The following is a 17999-nucleotide window of genomic DNA, read 5'->3' as shown; positions in this document are numbered from 1 at the left end:
TTTGTGTTTAAAAAAGGAGAATGAGCCCGTTTGTATCGGCTTTAAAAAAATGATTTTTTTTTTAAAATAGATTTTTCAAAACTGTTTATCAAAATGTTAGTTTTTTTATATTCGTTTTTTCTAAAATGAAACACTAATTTTGACATCCTATAACATAAACATACATTATTGAAGACCAAAATTTAGTCAAAATCACAATTTTTTCAAAAAATTGTATTTTGAAAATGATTTTTGGGAAAATCTATTTGAAAATAACTTCAAAATTAAGTGATTTTTTCAAATTTTAATATTCAAATTTTTTTCCCATAAATAGATGAGATACCTAAAATCACATTTTAAGAATAACTATTGAAACATAATTTTCATTTGAAGCTTTTATAAAAAGATTTTTTGTAAAAATTTTTTTCACAAAATTACGTAACACTATAAAAATTATTTTTAAAAAAAGCCAAAACAAACGGGCCCAATATCTCATTACATCCCTTGAATCTCTTGACCACATGGCGAAATTTCATTTATGTCCCCTGCTTCCGTAGATATACCTCCGGAAGCACCTTTTTAAAAAAGATGTTTTTTTTTTTTTTTTTTCCGTAGATGAATCTTTGGAAGCGTTAAAACATGTTAAAACATAGTGAAACTTGGGAAGATCCTAAATTCATTCGGAAATGTAGTTTATGAGTGAAATGTAGTTGATTTGAAAATATAACCGAATATTTCGTAGGTATATTTACAAAAACTCTATTTTCAAAATCTTCTGTAGATGTAACTACAGAAGATTTCATGAACTTAATTAATTTGGAAATTTTCCAATTAATTTGAGATCTTCCCAAGTTTCATTATGTTTTAACATGTTCTAACGCTTCCGTAGATGCACCTAAAAAAAACAATTTAAAAAAAAAAATGTTTCCGAAGATACATCTACGAACGCAGAGGGTCAATTTTGACAATTCGCATGTTTGGTGAGAGATCTACAGGGTGAGGTAAGATATTTTTTAAAATAGTTATTAAAAAAATATAATATTTTATGTTTGAAGTAGTTAGTAAAATATAGATGGTTGATTTCAATTGATTATAGATAATTTATCCAATTATTTCAAAGACAATTAAAGTTTAATTTATCCAATTGATTAAAGATAGTTTATCCAATTGTGATACCCATCACAATTTCAAATCTATATACGGTGCCGCTATTGATACCCATCACTATGAGTTGAACGACACCAACGTTGGACAAAGAAGAGTCCTTAAACCCATTTTATGTTTCTGACTTTACCACTACCACTAATTTCCACCATCAACATGTCAGAGAAGAATCAAAAGAAGAACAAAACCCAAAAGAGTAACGTTAATGGGGTCAGCAAAAAGACACAAACTTTGGTGAAAACGGAAGACATAGAGGATGCAGTGTCCTTCTTCTCCAAAGACGAAACCCATAAACTGAGAGCGGTTTTATTGGATTGGTACGATCACAACCATCGGGTTCTTCCTTGGAGAACTGCTTCCAACCATAGCAATGTTAAAGAAGATGAAGAAGAAGTGGAAAAGAGAGCTTATGGTGTTTGGGTTTCTGAGATTATGCTGCAGCAAACAAGGGTTCAGACTGTTATTGCTTATTATAATCGCTGGATGCTTAAATGGCCCACCATTCATCATCTAGCTAAGGCTTCTCTTGAGGTTTTTGCTCATTCCCTTTCCCTTTTTGTTCATAAAAATTGTTTCTTTTTTATTTTCAAATACATGGTTTAGTAGAAAACACTGCATTTTACTCTATATATAACCCTAAGTACTGCAAATGCTCCACTTAATAGAAATTTGTGAAGCCCCATTAGAGAGAATCTGGCATTATCTCATTTAAGTGAATTGGACATGAATGCAATGTAGAATGTGGAAGTTATAAGAATGGGGTTATGTAGCTCGAGCGTTTCAGATCGATGACGTGTTTGGTGTGAGACACGACTCGGCGCATGAAGTCAGAAGTAACATTCAATCATTTTTATTTTCTTAAATTATTATTGATGTTTTAGTATTGTGTCTGGTGTACGTGTTTCATAGTAGTGGAGTAGATGGGGGTAGTCTAATAGATTGAGGTAGAGGGTGAAGTTGACTGATCCACGTAGCAGACCTCACAGTTCACGCCTATTGGAGCAAGCTTGGTTGTTGTTGTTTTTATCTTTTTATTAAACTTCTGCAAATTTGAGGGGCTTTTGCGAAAGATGTTGACTACAATGCAAATGTTCTGTTAAGTTATTTATTTAATGCTATGGTTTAACAACATTTGAGTTGTGAAATTTAGAAGCATTTGTTGTCATTTATGTGCAGGAAGTGAATGAGATTTGGGCTGGTTTGGGTTACTATCGGAGAGCTCGCTTTCTTTTAGAGGTGCTGCTTTCTGTCTACTACATTGTTTAATGAGTCTTAAACCTTCGTCACTTTAGATTTTCTGCTAATAATACCAATACATACTGCATGCAAGCCTGCAAGGATTGACTCGATTCGTTTCATTTCTGCTGTTAGGGAGCGAAGAAAATAGTTGAAGAAGGAGGTGTTATTCCTAAAACAGCTTCGTTGTTACGAAAGATTCCTGGAATCGGAGACTATACATCTGGAGCAATTGCTTCTATAGCATTCAAAGAGGTTTGTAGTTTCTGGAATTCTGGTTACTGAAAAGTAAATATCGGCTATTTCTTATGATCTAAATTATCAGGCGGTACCAGTGGTTGATGGAAATGTGATAAGGGTGATTGCCAGACTAAGGGCTGTTTCTGAAAATCCGAAAGACTCGGCAATCATTAAAAGATTTTGGTGAGTGTTTTGTAACTTCTGGAACAAGTTATTCATCATTTTTTTTCTCGTAAGATTTTATAATCACCGGCTTGCGTTTTAGTCCTTTACTTATTTTGTTCTTTATTTTGACGTGTGTTGGAATGGAGATTAAGGGAAATAGCAGCTCAGTTGGTCGATCCTCTTCGTCCGGGAGACTTCAATCAGGCTCTCATGGAACTTGGTGCAACTGTATGCACCCCTTTGAACCCAAGCTGTTCGTTGTGTCCAGCATCAGAATTTTGTCATGCACTATCAATCGCTAAACGTGACAGTACAGCAGCGGTTACAGATTATCCGATTAAGGGCGTAAAGGTTAAACAACGAGCCGATTTTTCAGCTGTATGTGTTGTTGAATTACTTGGAGATGAAAAACAATCTAGCAGCAAATTTGTTCTCGTAAAAAGGCCCGACGAAGGATTGCTTGCCGGTCTATGGGAGTTTCCGTCTGTCCTAGTAGCCGGAGAAACTTCTCCATTAGCTAGAAGAAAAGCAACCGACTGCTTCTTGAAGAAAAATCTCAAAATTGACATAAAAAAGACTTGCGATATTATTTTGAGGGAAGATGTTGGAGAATTTGTTCACATTTTTAGTCACATTCGCCTCAAGTTGTATGTTGAATTACTTGTGGTACAATTAAAAGGTTTGAACCTCTTCCAATATAACATTACAAGTTGAATTTAATCTTTTTGTTTCTGAACATCATATTTACTTTTTGTAAGGGAAAGTAGATGATTTGTTGAAAAGCGAGGACGAAGAAACTATTACTTGGAAATGCGTTGACAGCAATGCCCTCTCGAGCATGGGACTGACAACCAGCGTAAGAAAGGTAATATGACAACACACTTAGCAACACCGCACGTCATTTTTATAGGAAAATGTTAATGTTAGTAAATTAGTGGATTATGCTAGTTTCCAAGGTTTGAATTCTGGACCTTCTGGTTAAGTACTTCATACTTCGGCGTATGGAGAATGTTTTCTTTAACTAATCAAATTCGAAGTTTCTTATACTTCTTACTTATATCTTGATACCGTATTTTCGTATCTTAAAATTGGTATATACTATTCCAGGTGTACAATATGGTTCAAAAATTTAAGCAGAAAAGGCTTCCTTCGAAGGACGCGTCGCCGCCAACCAAAAAGAGAAATAGAACAACCAAGAAAAACTAGTCTGGTTGAATCAGATTGGCTGCATTGTAGAAAACTACAAATTATTTTGCTGCTATGGAGTAACACTATTCTTCATGCATTTTATTGTTAGTAGAATACATTCTTAATTGTGTAAGGTACTTTTTCTTCCCATGATAGATACCTTTTGGTATGCATGATAAGCTATGATATGTATGGTTTTCAATATCATGCAATGTTAGGCTTCTTTGTAATTTAGACAGAGTAAGCAAATTTCTTTCACTAAGTTATTCTTTCTTATTAATTTTTTTATATTTAATCAATGTTTTGTTTCACTATTACACAATAATAATGCTTTATCTATTTAATATTTAAATTTGTAATATCAAATATTATTTAAAAAATGGGAAAGTGTGAAATTTTTATTAACTAAAATGACATTAATTATCATTTGAGCTCTTAATATTGAGTTAATACCTTGAATGTTTAAAAATTTGGTAAATAATTGGTATAAATAAAAATGCAAGATTTTAGAAATATTACTACCAAGCAGAAAAGAAAAAGCAAAATGAATTATTTTTTCTCTTTGCATTATTTTTCAATTCCAATTAATGATTTTTTAATTTGAAAATTAAACAAATAATTATTTTATGAACGGTTAAAAGCTAATCGAAGCACAATATTTGCCACTAGTAGTTATTTGTATTCTAGTGTTCTACGTTTCAATATTTATTTTTTCTTAAATTAAATAGATATATAGAAAGAAAAGGCACAAAAAAACCAGTGGTACATATTGTCTGAGGAACCATGTGGATCACAAGGTTCATTCATTTTGTTCCTCCAACGTATGCTTCTCACTAACATCATCAACAAACCAAACCACTCACAGAAAATGGAATAAAAAATAACAAGAAAAAAAAACACAGGAATCATAATGCAAATGGCACTTTTGTTAAGAGGTGGAACACTTGCTGATTCCACCTTTCGTTTGTGTTCTTTAACTTCAACTTCTTCTTTACATGTCTCTCAAAATGTTGTCATACCCAACTCATCATCATCACCAATACTACCTTTGGTATGTCTCAGCACGTATCTGTCTGTCTATTTATCTGTCTGTTTATTCGCGTGTAAGGCTAACATGATTAGTTTCTATGTTTATTTTTCTTGTGTTGCAGATTGCGAGTAGATTGAAAACGGTAACTAGAAACAAGATAATTTGCTCTGCAGTTCAAGAATCGTCTACTACTAGTACATCAGGTATGTTTCTACATGACCATAATTGAAACTTTGGTTTCGTTTTACTCCGTTCCAGTCATTTTTTAACAGGTTATTGAATCATGTGTTTGTGGTTTTAGCTACTGCTGAAACAAAGGAGGAGGTAAAGGCAGATGAAACAAAGGAGGAGGTAAAGGCAGCAGCTCCGAAAGCAGCAACAGCGAAGAAGACTCCTCCTGCTAAAGCTCCGGTTAAGCCTTTACCTCAGATGATGGAAGAGGATGTGATTCCTTCATTGAAAACAATCTTAGAATCCAATAAAGATCTCTCTGATATTGAGTTGGTTTTTCAGGACAATAAGGTTACTAATATTGCTGTGTTATGTATGTTTTGTGTCATTTTTCAGATTACTTTCTTTATAATTTTATAATGATATATTCGATTTTACAAATTTGACAGTTGGAAGGTTCATTTCGAAAAAAAGACAATCCCTACTCATTTTGGGCCTTTTTTCCCACAGGAATTACTGGTATGTGCAATTTGTGTCTGTTATAAGGAACTAGTTCATCACTAACATTGATTTAAACGCGCTTATTATTAATGAATGCTACAATCATTATGTGCTTGAATAGGTCCAAAGGGGTTTTCACTGTCATCTTATAACTCAGGAGCAAGCACGGTTGAACCGTTTCTCGTTGATGAGAAAAAAATTACTTCAAAACTCATTGTCTTTTGGGTTGAAAAACGTTTGGCAGCACAGGGGATTATTCCTGTATGGAAAGATTGATTCTTCAAAAAGAATTTTCTTTTTGGTTGCAAATGATGTAGCATAAAGTTCAATATTCTCTTGTACCTTGGATCATTGACTATGCCTTATATGGTATATAAAGTGTTGTTTTGATCAACTTGCAATTAACTGTATATGATTTTATGAACACGTTTGTTGATCAATGCACAGGTATTTGATCATTTGGTACAGGACATTTTTTAATCTAGCTTCAGAATTAAGAACATATTTCAAAATGGAATAAGTGGACGTTTGAATCGACAATGAGAATGACGAAATTAGTGCACCATTGTATTTTTGGTGAAAGCTATACTTTCAAGCTTCAACAAAATTATGATGCTACATGATTTGTCAAATTCACTGTTAATCCAAACATGCATTAAATTTTCTTCATGCCATTTATGAAGAACACATTGACACAGAAATTTTCTTGAAATTTTTTCAAAACATTAAGGAACTTTGCTTAGACATTTAGACTTGTAACAAAATAATATTGAGAAAAAAGAATACACTGACAGAATACTTCACCAGTTCGTATTTTACCTACATTTTCAAATGTAGTTACTTTATCTTGCCCCTGAGACATTGAAATTGTTAAACAGAAATAAATATGGTAAAAAGTTGAAGCTCCTGTACTGAAGCAAATATCTAATTACTTTTGGTTGAAGTTATGAAACAACTGATAAAAGTGTTACTGGTTCATTATATAAGCATATTATGCGCTATATATATAATCAATTTTTTGGTAACATCAAACGGTAAATTTTGCTAAACTCGTTTCTTTTTCCCCTCAATATAGGCGAATTTCCAATGGAGACAAAAAACAGGTAAGAATGTTAAGGTTGCCTCAGCAATCTGTTTTATTAAGGACATTTCCTCTACAAACATTTTGAAGCAAGCATAAAGCTCTTACAATCTTGTAGAAACTAGAAAGCATTTTACTGGAGCTGAATATCTAGCCTTCAACCTGCCAACGAGAATAAAAACATTATTAATACACCACTTCTGAGGACATCAGAACTATCAAAAACATAATAATGAGAATCAAAACAGTTATAACTGAATCACTCACCCAAATCCTCTCCTAAATCTGATTGCCAGCAGAAAATATTATTGATTTAGTCTAGGAGGAAAGGACATATATTATACACTTAATATTGATTTATTGATTCGCTGCCTTCAAGTGTTTTATATGTTTTGATTCAAGATTATAATTTCTAGATGTTCAAGTATTCAACGTACACTTGAAAAAGGGTCAGTAGGATTAAAAAGAATGTACTCAAAGCTCTTGTATTAGATGTTCTCTGAAAGGATGTACTAGATTACATTACACTACTCTTTCACAAGACGCATACAAAAATAGTACATATTCATAACCTCACTTACAAATGTAAAAGTAGCCAGTCTCTAACTACATAGCACTCAGTTAACATTTCATTGGATGAAAGTGGTTTCTTTTGTTGTAGAACCCAGCCTTAAGCCCTTATTCCACTAGGTGGATCAGTTAAACAGTTAAATGACGAACTAACCAAGTGGCATTTGGATCTAAGAAAATCCAAATTCGTTTTTAGTAAAGCCATTTCTAAGACAGACATTCTTAATATTTCCCCCTTGCATTTTTTTAGACTTTCTTCTGCCCCCTTTAATCATAAGATTTAGAGCATAAGATTATTAAAATTTAGCCACTTTTTCCATCTGAACCCAGTCTTCTTCCTACTTGACCAACAACCCACAGGCACAAGATTCTGCTATCTTCTCCTTATTTGATTGGATATATCAACTCCTAATCTTACACACCAAAGCACTGAGCTGCCATTTATTTCTAACGGTAGCAGGAGGTAGCAGTATAAGACTTATGAGATTTTTTGGTCCAAGGATTGAGGATACTACAATGCTGCTAAATCTTTTCAAAATGTAAGATGCAAATTGTTTCCACCATGAAAATGGCAATATGTCTGTATCAGTCAGAATACCAATAACCATATCAACAACCATAAAACTTGCTATGAGCAAAGCATGGTTCTCATAGCCCATTTCTAAAGACTAGAGTTGCTTCCAAAGTCCTAGCTTCAAGAACTTGACAAAAACCAATTCTAAACTATAGAGAAGATAACAAGCATCCTACACCATAGACAAAATTCACCCATTGGGCGACTTAGCAATGGAGTTTTTCTTCATTTTCTTAATCAATAGGTGAAGTTACACTCATATTATTCCACAACCATAAACACCTTTCTTATTTATCTAATATAAGATGAAGAATAATGCTAAACAACACATTCACTAAAACTTTTTTCCTTTCTTTCTATACTCTCCTTTTTTTAATAAAATACACGTGAATTCCACATACCCACGCGAGAGCCTCGTTTTCTATTTAGTAAGATTTCTTATTAAGAAACATTTTGAGCCAGACGAAAAAAAATTAGAGATAGATTGATTGTTTGAACTAAAAAACTCAATTACAATGAGTGCAAGATACACTTTATATAGTGATTCTAACTAAGCTTAAATAATCCCGACAAGATAACTAACATCCTAACCAATTTGCAAAAAACTTAAACAATTTCCAACTAATTCTAACAATCTTAAAATTAGGATTAGACATATAACTCAATCCTGCAAATCTGACTTGGAAGACAGGTACTTCTATCTTATATTAACATACTTTCATACTATATCTCATCCATTATGCGACTCTAATCATGGATAGGCTCTGACACCGTCTTAGAATTTGAATTTGAATACGCATAACTCAAGCCTACAAAATCAATTTTTAAGCATTATCTTATCAAATGTGGGACTCTCAACACTTATTCCCAACATGGACATGAATTTGAATCAATAACAAAAGCAACATAAAGAATGTAATGCAAACATTTCTCTAATAACAATATTACTAACAATTTCTATTAGAATACAAACCCTAGATTTTCAATTTACTACATAAAAACGAGAATGAAAACAAGTAGTAAAAGAATAAAACCCTAACTAGTGCAATTGAGATAAATACCTGATCGTGATTGGAAACGGGATTTTGATTCGGCAAAGAGGATTCGAGATTTGAGATTCGAGTTTGAAGAGCATCGAATTGTTGAGTGATGTGAGAAGAGAAAGCGTGACGGTCAACCCAGAGATCCTTCCAGATGAAATGGGAAACCACGGCGGCTGAGGAGGTGAATCCTACGCCGAACCATAACAGTCGAGTTCGCATCATCTTTTCCTTCTTCTTCCGAACAGTCACCGCCGCAGAAAAGCAGAGAGATGCACCGTGTTCGTGTTTGTGATGATGAACAGAGATAACGCACGAGCTAACGACGTCGTATTGACTACTGCGAGTCTTAGTGCACCGTTTGATTTGGCTTTTGGAAAAATGGATTTTTTTTTATTTTTTAAAATATATTTTTTCAGCTTAAAAAAAATGAATTTTTCAGCTTTAAAAAAATGAATTTTTCAGCTTTAAAATAATGGATTTTTTCTTTGTATTTTTGAAAATACATATTTTATAACCGTTTTTTAAAATATTACAAATTTTTTTATATTTGTTTTTTTTCTAAAATGAAACACTAATTTTGACATCCTAGAATATAAACATAGATTATTGAAGACTAAAACTTAGTTAAAATCGCAATTTTTTCAAGAAGTTGTATTTCAAAAATAATTTTTATGAAAATCTATTTGAAATAGTTTCAAAATTAAGTGATTTTTTGAAATTTTGATATCCAATTTTTTTTCCCATAAATAGATGATATATCTAAAATCACATTTTAAGAATAACTATTCAAACAAAATTTTCATTTGAAATTTTTGTAAAAAGTTTTTTTCTAAATTTTTTTTTGAAAAATTTTGTAACACTATAAAAATCATTTTAAAAAAAAGTCAAAACAAACGGGTCCATAGGGTAAAATTGATTTTGTATAATTATAGAAGTGTAAAATTGATTTCGAAATACTGTAATTTTGAGATGTATGATTTCTTTAAAGAAGAATTAATTCTGTTACATTATACTTAAACAGAAAACTTGTATCGGCTAGGTTTAAAGTGATTTTTATGTTGAAAGTTGTTCTTCAACTCATTTTTACATAAATGTATTTAAATATAAATTACTTTAGATTCAATTTATTTTAACCAAACCAATTCACTCATGATCAATTTTCCTCCCTACAAAACCAAACACACTAAGCACATGTAGTTGAAGCATTCATCTTGGTTGTTGGATATGCGTTTTTGTTTTATTGGAAGCAACTATATGGTTCTAAAGGTGGATAAGAAAATTAGACTCGTCGGTAAATTGAGTAAACAAGAAAACTGGATCTATATGTACATTGTAGGAATTTGCGATGGTCAGATTTAAAGTCTTGATTCATGTACAGTGATCGAATTACCCGAACTACTTTCTACTTATGCATTTCCTCCCCCTAGAACTCATGTTTCAAAGGCAGTGTACATCTTAGAAATTTATGGTAAGCGGTTTTAGAGTTTTGGTCCACGTGCAATGGTGGGACTATGGCCATGACTAAGAATGAGATAGCAAAGCTAAGGAAGTTCGAAGATCCAAAGCCCGCCCTAGGCGAGCAGCCAATACAAAAGCATTTATGAATCAGATTAATGACATGAATATTCATTATGGTGAGTAATAGTAGTTAAAGCCTTTGTCTGGAATTCGGTCATCGAAAACATGTATAAAAGGAGGGTTCAATGGAGGAAGAAGACAAGCTCGATTTTTAATAGAGAAGTTGCCCATTATGACTATTTCTGACCTACATCAAAGGAGTTATCAATTAGTGTTCTTGCGTTAACATTTGGCGCCCACTGCGGGGCTCTGTTAAAACTTATATAGGCCACATAAAACTCTTTGAACTATCGATCTCACCCTCGTTTCATGACGAGAGGAACCAAACATCAATAATCTAGGGTCGCAGGCTACCATGGCAGAGCTACTTGCCGTCGTGGAAGATTTGCAGCGTCAGAACGAACTAATGTAGGACAACATGCTCATCTTACAACAAAATCAACATCAGCCCCAACTTGAAGATGAAGAATTGGAGGATCCTATTGATCAACAACCTCTTACGGCATAAATTTAGGATGATCCTGTCCTAGGAAAATTTCAAGCCACAGTCATTAACAACCTTTGATGGAAAGAGTCACCTTTAGAAGCATTTCATAACGGTCAACACTCAGATAGATTCATTGATTTTAGAAGGTTCAAGTTTTGAAACAAAAGTCATTTTTAAACATGCATCTTTAAGGTTGAGTTTAGTAGATACTCCCTTGCTTGTGTCTCTAATTACGTTGTCAATAGGATGATTTTGACTAGTCCTTCATTCTTGAGGTAGATCATTGTGATTTTGCTCTAGTTGAATCATTTCATCTTGCTGGCCCATTTGTTGTTCAATGCGGTCATCATTGTTATTTATATATTTTGGTGTATCATTTATATCATCTTCATCAACATTAACAACTTTATCCTTCTTGGAGGGGTTAGATTCATCAAAAGAAACATGTACAGATTCTTCAATAACAAGTGTCCTTTTATTAAAGATTCTATATGTTTTACTATAAAGTGAATAGCCAAGAATATACCTTCATCAAATTTTTCATCAAGCATATCGAGGTTATCCTTACTATTATTTTAACCAATCTTAAAATCTCTATTTGATTCTCGATGTTAGCTGAAAAATGTCTTACTTGGTTATTGAGATTATTCCAAAAAACTCTAAACGGTTCGTTAGCTCAACTTGGGTAAAATATTTTTGTTTGGTTAGGGATAAGTCATTGTAAAATCTCGAAATTTAATTGTATTGAAGGTTCGTGAGCATAACTCGTAAAAGCTCAAATTCATAGTCAAAATATCAAGAAGATCTCTTAGGAACAAGAGTATGCCAATGTTCAGCCAAACCTGAATAAATTATTGGTGACATCTTTCTAAACCTTTATATTTTAATTTTTAAAATTCACTTTATAGTTTTTATTTCCAACTGTTCATTATATTGCGATCTTAAAGAATATTTAACACAATTCACTTTTTAAGTAATGAAAATTAAATTTAATCACGAATTTTAAACACCACAATTCACTCTCTCTTGTGCTTGAAGTCACTTATCCAACACATGTTACTGAGACATATACTACCAAGAATTTTTACTTATGTCTACTTTAAGACAAAAAAGTGCCATTATTCATTGCATAACACTCTTACTCCTAGTCTTGAATTTGAAAAAAATGAAACCTTCTCCTTTGTGCACACCCTACAACTTAGAAGACGATTTGGTCCTTCTTTGGGTTCGAGATTGCGTTGACTTTAAAAATCTTTGGCTAAAATTCGGATTTTCCAATGCATATTTTTTCTCAACTTAGGGTAACAATATTTGGAAAAAATGGAGCCTTTGATCACCGCCGTAATCTTTTTTCTGTTAGATCTTGTGGGCTTGGAGCAACACAAATTTTTATAAACCATTGTGTTCTTCCTCTGTTTGACTTCTTTTTTCTATACTTCTTGATGAATCTTGCTTGTTGTGTCTGTTCAACCACCTTGTCCCTTTCCGAGTTCCTCTGCTTAAGCTTCATCTCACGAGCCTCTAATGAAGGTGGGAGTTCTTCTAACGTCACCCCAGCTAGTTTCTTGGACTCTTCAATAAACACTAAAATGTAATCAAAATTTGTAGTCAGAGATCTCAACACTTTCTCAATCTTTTTCAAATAATTGACCGATTCACCATACACCTTCATCAAGTTTGTTAACAGCACTAGACGTGAAAATAATTTTGAGACAATGATTTATCTTTCTTCATCTAAGTCATCTTGAATTGCCTTCTCAGCGTCTGCAACTTCACCCTCTTTAGTTTTTCATATCCTCCGTACAAGTTTTTCAACTTGTTACATACTCCTTTGGCTGTTTCCTCTTTAATGACCTTCTCAAACACAATAGGATCCACACACTAGTGAATCAAGAACATAACTTTCCCATCTTTTTTCCTTTGATCCTTGTACACAACTTTCTGAATACCATCTACATTCGCTTCTAATGCAGGTATTCCATCATTCATGATTTCAGACACATCTTGAAATATGAAGATGACCTTCATTTTTGCAACCCGCCTCTCGTAGTTCTCACTTTTGAAAATCAATAGATTCGCTAGAAATTGCATTGATGTTGTGGTTCTGTTTGCCATTATAAATTTTCTCAGAGTTGCAACTCGAACTCGTTGATACCAACTTGTTGGAACAATTGGAATTTTCAAGAAAGATGAGAGAAAAAGAGAGAAAAGAGAAAAAAACTGTTATTACTAAAGTTGTTAAGTGTATAATTATACACTATCATGCCTATTTATAGACGATCAAAGTCTAAGCCCAAAACATACAACCTAAATCTAAAATATACAAAGTTATATTTTGACTCAACATAACAACTATATGTTGTATTCGACTCTCTCGAATACAATTTCTTCTACTCCTTCGACTAAAACGAATACACTTATATACAAAATATTCTAACAAAATCAAAAATATGTCAAGTGAGAACATATATTTTAGAGTTATCCACACCTTCTTAAAAAAAAAAACAATCAATTTGTTCAAGTCTAAATCTCTTGATGCATAGTCAACATTTTTTTAGATTGGAATGTTTTTTTTTAGATTGTAAAAAAAAATCAACGGAGGGAGGGTATCGAAAATGAGACAAACATCAAAGGGAAGGAATCTTGAGGAAATATACTTGAGATAATTATCACGTGTCCGAGTATGATAAGCCTCAAGATCGGGGCAACAAATTTAGAAACAACTCATCACTCGCACGTAACTAACTAACCAATCTCAAATAAATAGTCTCTCCTCCCTATTTCATTGCATTTACAGATATCCATCCAGCCAATCGCATCAAGCAATAATGTCCTCTCCTCTTCCACGTCTTCTATGCCTATTCCTGGCTCTCGTCGTCTTCGCCGGAACAACACCTTCTCCGGCAATCGCCGCCGATGAGCTGGAACGTGGAGGAGGTGGAGGCGTCCGTCAGAGAGAGTTTGACTATTTCGCTTTGGCGTTACAATGGCCTGGTACTTTTTGTCAACGCACGCGCTATTGTTGTTCCTCTAATGCTTGTTGCAGAGGGTAACCTAACCTAACTAACCTAACCTTCCCCTTTTCCTTTTCCATTTTTCAATCTTGTTAAGAGACTCACTTAATTTTCTGATTGCTAATTTTGCTTTTCTTTTGCTTCTTTTTCAGCTCCAATTCTCCGGCGATATTTACCATACGTGAGTATCACGTTTTTGAATTTGTTATTGTTACATTGCGAATTTAGCTTTGTTGGAATTGTTTTTGTTAGTTTTGAGTTTCGGAAGTTGGATTGAATGTGCTTTGAATAATTTTCTATTTCTGAGTTGTGGAGTGCTTGCTGATTATTGTAAATAGTAAAAAGGGCTAGTATTGTGACTTTGGATTATAGACGTTTCTGGTGTCTGATACGTGTTATTGTCAGACACATACACATTATCCAAAAATGTGATTACATTCAATTATTTCAATTTTTTGTCAATGTCATGTTTGGTGTCCGCCTCATATCTGAGGGCACGAGGTTCCCCCAATTGAGGGGTTTGAATTAAAAAAAAATTCTAATGATGTTTCCATTGAGAAATTGACTTTAAGTTTGATTTGTTATTTATGTTTTATTTCATCAGTCAATCATTTTCTATTGTGGCTTCCCCATCTTGTTTTTAGATTCTTTTGTTTGTAAAAGTTAAAATCTGTTTGTGGAGGTAAACAGTATACCAACTTGTGTTTCTTCTGAGTATGGACTATGGACATTCCTACAACAATTATCTTACAGATCGTTATATATGCTTGTATAATAGATGGACTCTGGCCTGACTATAATGATGGAACGTGGCCAGCATGTTGCACCAAATCTCGTTTTGATCCAAAAGAGGTACATTTCACTGCCATAATTTGCAATTCACATGTATTGGTTTTCAACTTTTCATGCTTGGACTGACAAATTTTAGACAGAATCACAGAATCAAATTGAATTACCATTCTTAGTTATAGCAGGAAGTTCTAGTAATTCCTTTTAGTTTTATTTTATTGGACAGTTTATTAATAAATACTAATTTTGGATGGGTGAAAGTCAAGTAATCTCTTAGCTGATGAAACTGCAATTTTTAAACTTTTTGACTGGTTTAATTAATGTTTATTGTTTGGTTGTATTAGTGTTGCATTTATTTTATACAATTAATCAAATTTGTTGCATTAGCACTCCATTTCAACTTTTGATGTTTTAGTGTTTCATTTTGTGTGTAGATATCTACATTGAATAGTGCTTTAGAGCAATATTGGCCATCATTGAGCTGTGGCTCACCGTCATCATGCAGTGGTGGAAAAGGTTCATTTTGGGCTCATGAGGTGCTCACTGAAAATTAATTATTTTCTCATGTATCCTTAAATTATCATCAAATCTAATTTGTTTTTTGATGTGGTATATGTTTCTGGGGCTACCACGTCGGTGCACATTCGCAGTGGGGTAATAATCTTTTATAGCTTTTGCTCATTTACATGATTTAAAAAGATCATTTCAGTCAATGCCTTACCATTGCTTTAGAGTAATAGTTAAGTTGTTTTCCTAAAATTTGGCGCATTTGGATATAGTTGATTATAGACAGTATGAAGTTGTTCAAAAACAAAATCTTCGAAGCGGTATCTTTGTTTTTCTTGTACTAGTAATTCAATCTTCTAAGTTCTAATGTTGAAATTTCAATTGCAGAGAAGCATGGCACATGCTCATCTCCTGTGGTTAACAATGAATATGACTATTTCTTGACAACACTTAATGTCTATTTCAAATATAATGTTACGGTAAGTTTGTGGAGCATAATTTCTTTGTTACCCAGAAATTTCTTTATTTTTTATTTTAGTAATTAGCTCATATGAGGAAACATTCAAAATAAGGATGATAACTAGTGATTAGCTCATATGAAGAAACAAAATTTGTCTACTGATTAATGAGTTAGTTAACCAGTGATCCTCCTCAACTTGATATGATCTGAATATTGACTAATGAATAACTTATCCAGTTGACAAAGTTTGTCCGTTGATTGATGAATTGGTCAACTACTCTTCCCTTTGATCTTGGTGTACATATGGTATGCTTTGATAGTAAATTTATGAGGATTCAGGGTTGGCTTGTTGCTTCTGTATGACCAAACACATACATGCAAGTTTGAATTATAAAATTATTGTTGGCACCTGGACACACCATCTTATCTATTTTAGGGGGTGTTATATAGATTCCTTAGTGTTCTTTTATTAGGTAATGCACACTAAAGGGGCATGTTCTCAATGCATAACAATTCTGACTGCGGTTGGATCTGATTCTGTTTTTGGCGACAACCAGTTGTATTTACGAAACCTTTGGTTGTAAACACCAAATGCCTCCTTGCATTTTCATCACAACATACTTTGACTATTTGTGTTTTGTCTAATATTTTTTCAGCAAGTTCTAAATGAAGCTGGATATGTTCCGTCAAACACAGAAAAGTATCCCCTCGGAGGCATTATCTCTGCCATTGAGAATGCTTTCCATATATCTCCTTTAATAGTTTGCTCAAAAGGTTCTGTGGAGGAGCTTCGTCTATGCTTCTATAAGGACTTCACGGTAAGAAATCGGCTATGCTCTGTAATAGATTCCATATAAGAAACTAAAAAATGTTGCAGAGACACCATTTGATGTAGTAAGAGACTAATAGTACTCTCTGTTGTTGGTGTTGTTTCCAAATTCCAACCACTGATTTTGCTATTGTATTTCTTCGTAAGATTTATAGTATAAGGCATCGGATCTACATGTAATAGTTGTGCGATCACTGAGTGCTCTAGACCCATAGGAGAGTTGAAAGTTATAAATTTTATGAAAATTTGATATATTTTCAGAAAATGAAGAGAAGGCCACCCAGGTTAAGCAGAATTTAATGCATATTATGAGAGATTCCAGTGATCTTGTACTTTAGAATGGTTTACTAATGCTATTCAAACACAATAACTACGCCACCATACTTATTATTTGTCCTTTTTTTTTGCAGCCACGTGATTGTGCTATTAAACCAGACGCTAAAATTGACATGGTTACTAAAAAAGGATCGTGTCCTAAATATGTTAGCTTGCCAGAATCAATAGGTAAGTTCATTACTCTTTGATCTCGATGCCAGTATAACTGTTGCTGTTTCAGACTTTCAGTTGTTCTTAACATAAACCCTCAAACTAGCTTGTTAAAATTTGCATGTAAAGTGGACTAATGGATTTAGGTGGAAGGAACTGATCCATTGTCCATTTCTTTAAAGACACCGTGAAGGATTTTAACGAATCCATAAAGAAAACTGCGACATTATTCTTTTTGATGTGTAAAACAACGACCATTGTGTATTTCATTTTATCAATTTTATTTTATAATAATATAATCTCTGCATCTGCAGGGCGTGATGGACTTAAGAGTCAGGTGTCTAATGATGCAGCTCTATAGGGATATGATAGTGTGCTTGTATTTGTAAATTTCTGTATCATGCGAATAAACAAAGCTATAAGCTTATATTTGTTAGGATGTTGTCTCATTTATCAATTTGGAGATGACAAATTGGATAAAATGAAGAACTGGACACATGAACTTGGCCGCGAAAATAGGAGATGGCTGAAAGCATTATTAGCGATCTAGATCTATCTCAACTCTGCTGCTTTGTGTTGAAAGCTCGATTGTATCTTTTTCTTTTATTCGTTGATTGAATGTACTATTATACAAGGAAATATGTTGATCATAAGGAGTTGTAGTAAATGAATATTTACATTTTCCTTTAATGTCATTTTATACCTTTGTTCTTTATATATGTTTAGTTCGTCATGTCTTTCTTTAGACACATAATACACTGCGATAACAATATCAAGAAATTGTTAAAAACTTTGTATTTTGTGATGATGTGATTTACCTTTTTTATTTTTTATTTCTTATTTTCTTGGTCATAATTGGGAATGCCCCCATCCACCATGTTAGTTACAACTTACAATATGATAATCA

The 17999-nt window shown here is 33.2% G+C and overlaps 4 protein-coding genes across 5 annotated transcripts; 3 read left to right on the top strand and 1 right to left on the bottom strand.

Annotated features, from left to right (window-relative positions):
* Positions 1–1142: 1142 nt before the first annotated feature.
* LOC131616566 (adenine DNA glycosylase) lies at positions 1143–4341 on the top strand. 2 transcript variants are annotated; one of them, XM_058887930.1, is made up of 7 exons: positions 1143–1674; positions 2320–2379; positions 2524–2634; positions 2705–2802; positions 2937–3463; positions 3543–3649; positions 3892–4341. In XM_058887930.1, the coding sequence occupies exons 1-7, from the start codon at positions 1258–1260 to the stop codon at positions 3988–3990; spliced, it is 1419 nt and encodes a 472-aa protein (XP_058743913.1). In that variant the 5' UTR covers positions 1143–1257; the 3' UTR covers positions 3991–4341. The 2 variants fall into 2 exon arrangements, with proteins under 2 accessions (XP_058743913.1, XP_058743912.1); XM_058887929.1 differs by having other exon boundaries at positions 1144–1674; positions 2515–2634; positions 3892–4338.
* A 390-nt stretch (positions 4342–4731) lies between these two features.
* LOC131616567 (uncharacterized) lies at positions 4732–6068 on the top strand. Its single transcript, XM_058887931.1, has 5 exons — positions 4732–5023; positions 5124–5205; positions 5304–5524; positions 5623–5692; positions 5796–6068. Exons 1-5 carry the CDS (start codon positions 4883–4885, stop codon positions 5948–5950), a joined length of 669 nt encoding a protein of 222 aa, XP_058743914.1. The 5' UTR covers positions 4732–4882; the 3' UTR covers positions 5951–6068.
* Positions 6069–6709: 641 nt separating this feature from the next.
* On the bottom strand, positions 6710–9276 carry LOC131616568 (uncharacterized). The gene is made up of 2 exons (XM_058887932.1): positions 8961–9276; positions 6710–6917 (listed from the first exon to the last, which is right to left on the bottom strand). The coding sequence occupies exons 1-2, from the start codon at positions 9162–9164 to the stop codon at positions 6906–6908; spliced, it is 216 nt and encodes a 71-aa protein (XP_058743915.1). The 5' UTR covers positions 9165–9276; the 3' UTR covers positions 6710–6905.
* A 4419-nt stretch (positions 9277–13695) lies between these two features.
* On the top strand, positions 13696–17782 carry LOC131616564 (ribonuclease 2-like). Its single transcript, XM_058887928.1, has 9 exons — positions 13696–14056; positions 14174–14202; positions 14800–14873; positions 15245–15346; positions 15461–15464; positions 15705–15796; positions 16434–16595; positions 17017–17110; positions 17407–17782. Exons 1-9 carry the CDS (start codon positions 13836–13838, stop codon positions 17451–17453), a joined length of 825 nt encoding a protein of 274 aa, XP_058743911.1. The 5' UTR covers positions 13696–13835; the 3' UTR covers positions 17454–17782.
* Positions 17783–17999: the final 217 nt, after the last annotated feature.

Source organism: Vicia villosa, linkage group LG7 (genome assembly GCF_029867415.1).
Source record: "Vicia villosa cultivar HV-30 ecotype Madison, WI linkage group LG7, Vvil1.0, whole genome shotgun sequence".
NCBI lineage: Eukaryota > Viridiplantae > Streptophyta > Magnoliopsida > Fabales > Fabaceae > Vicia > Vicia villosa.
This window is presented reverse-complemented; position numbering and strand designations above follow the sequence as displayed.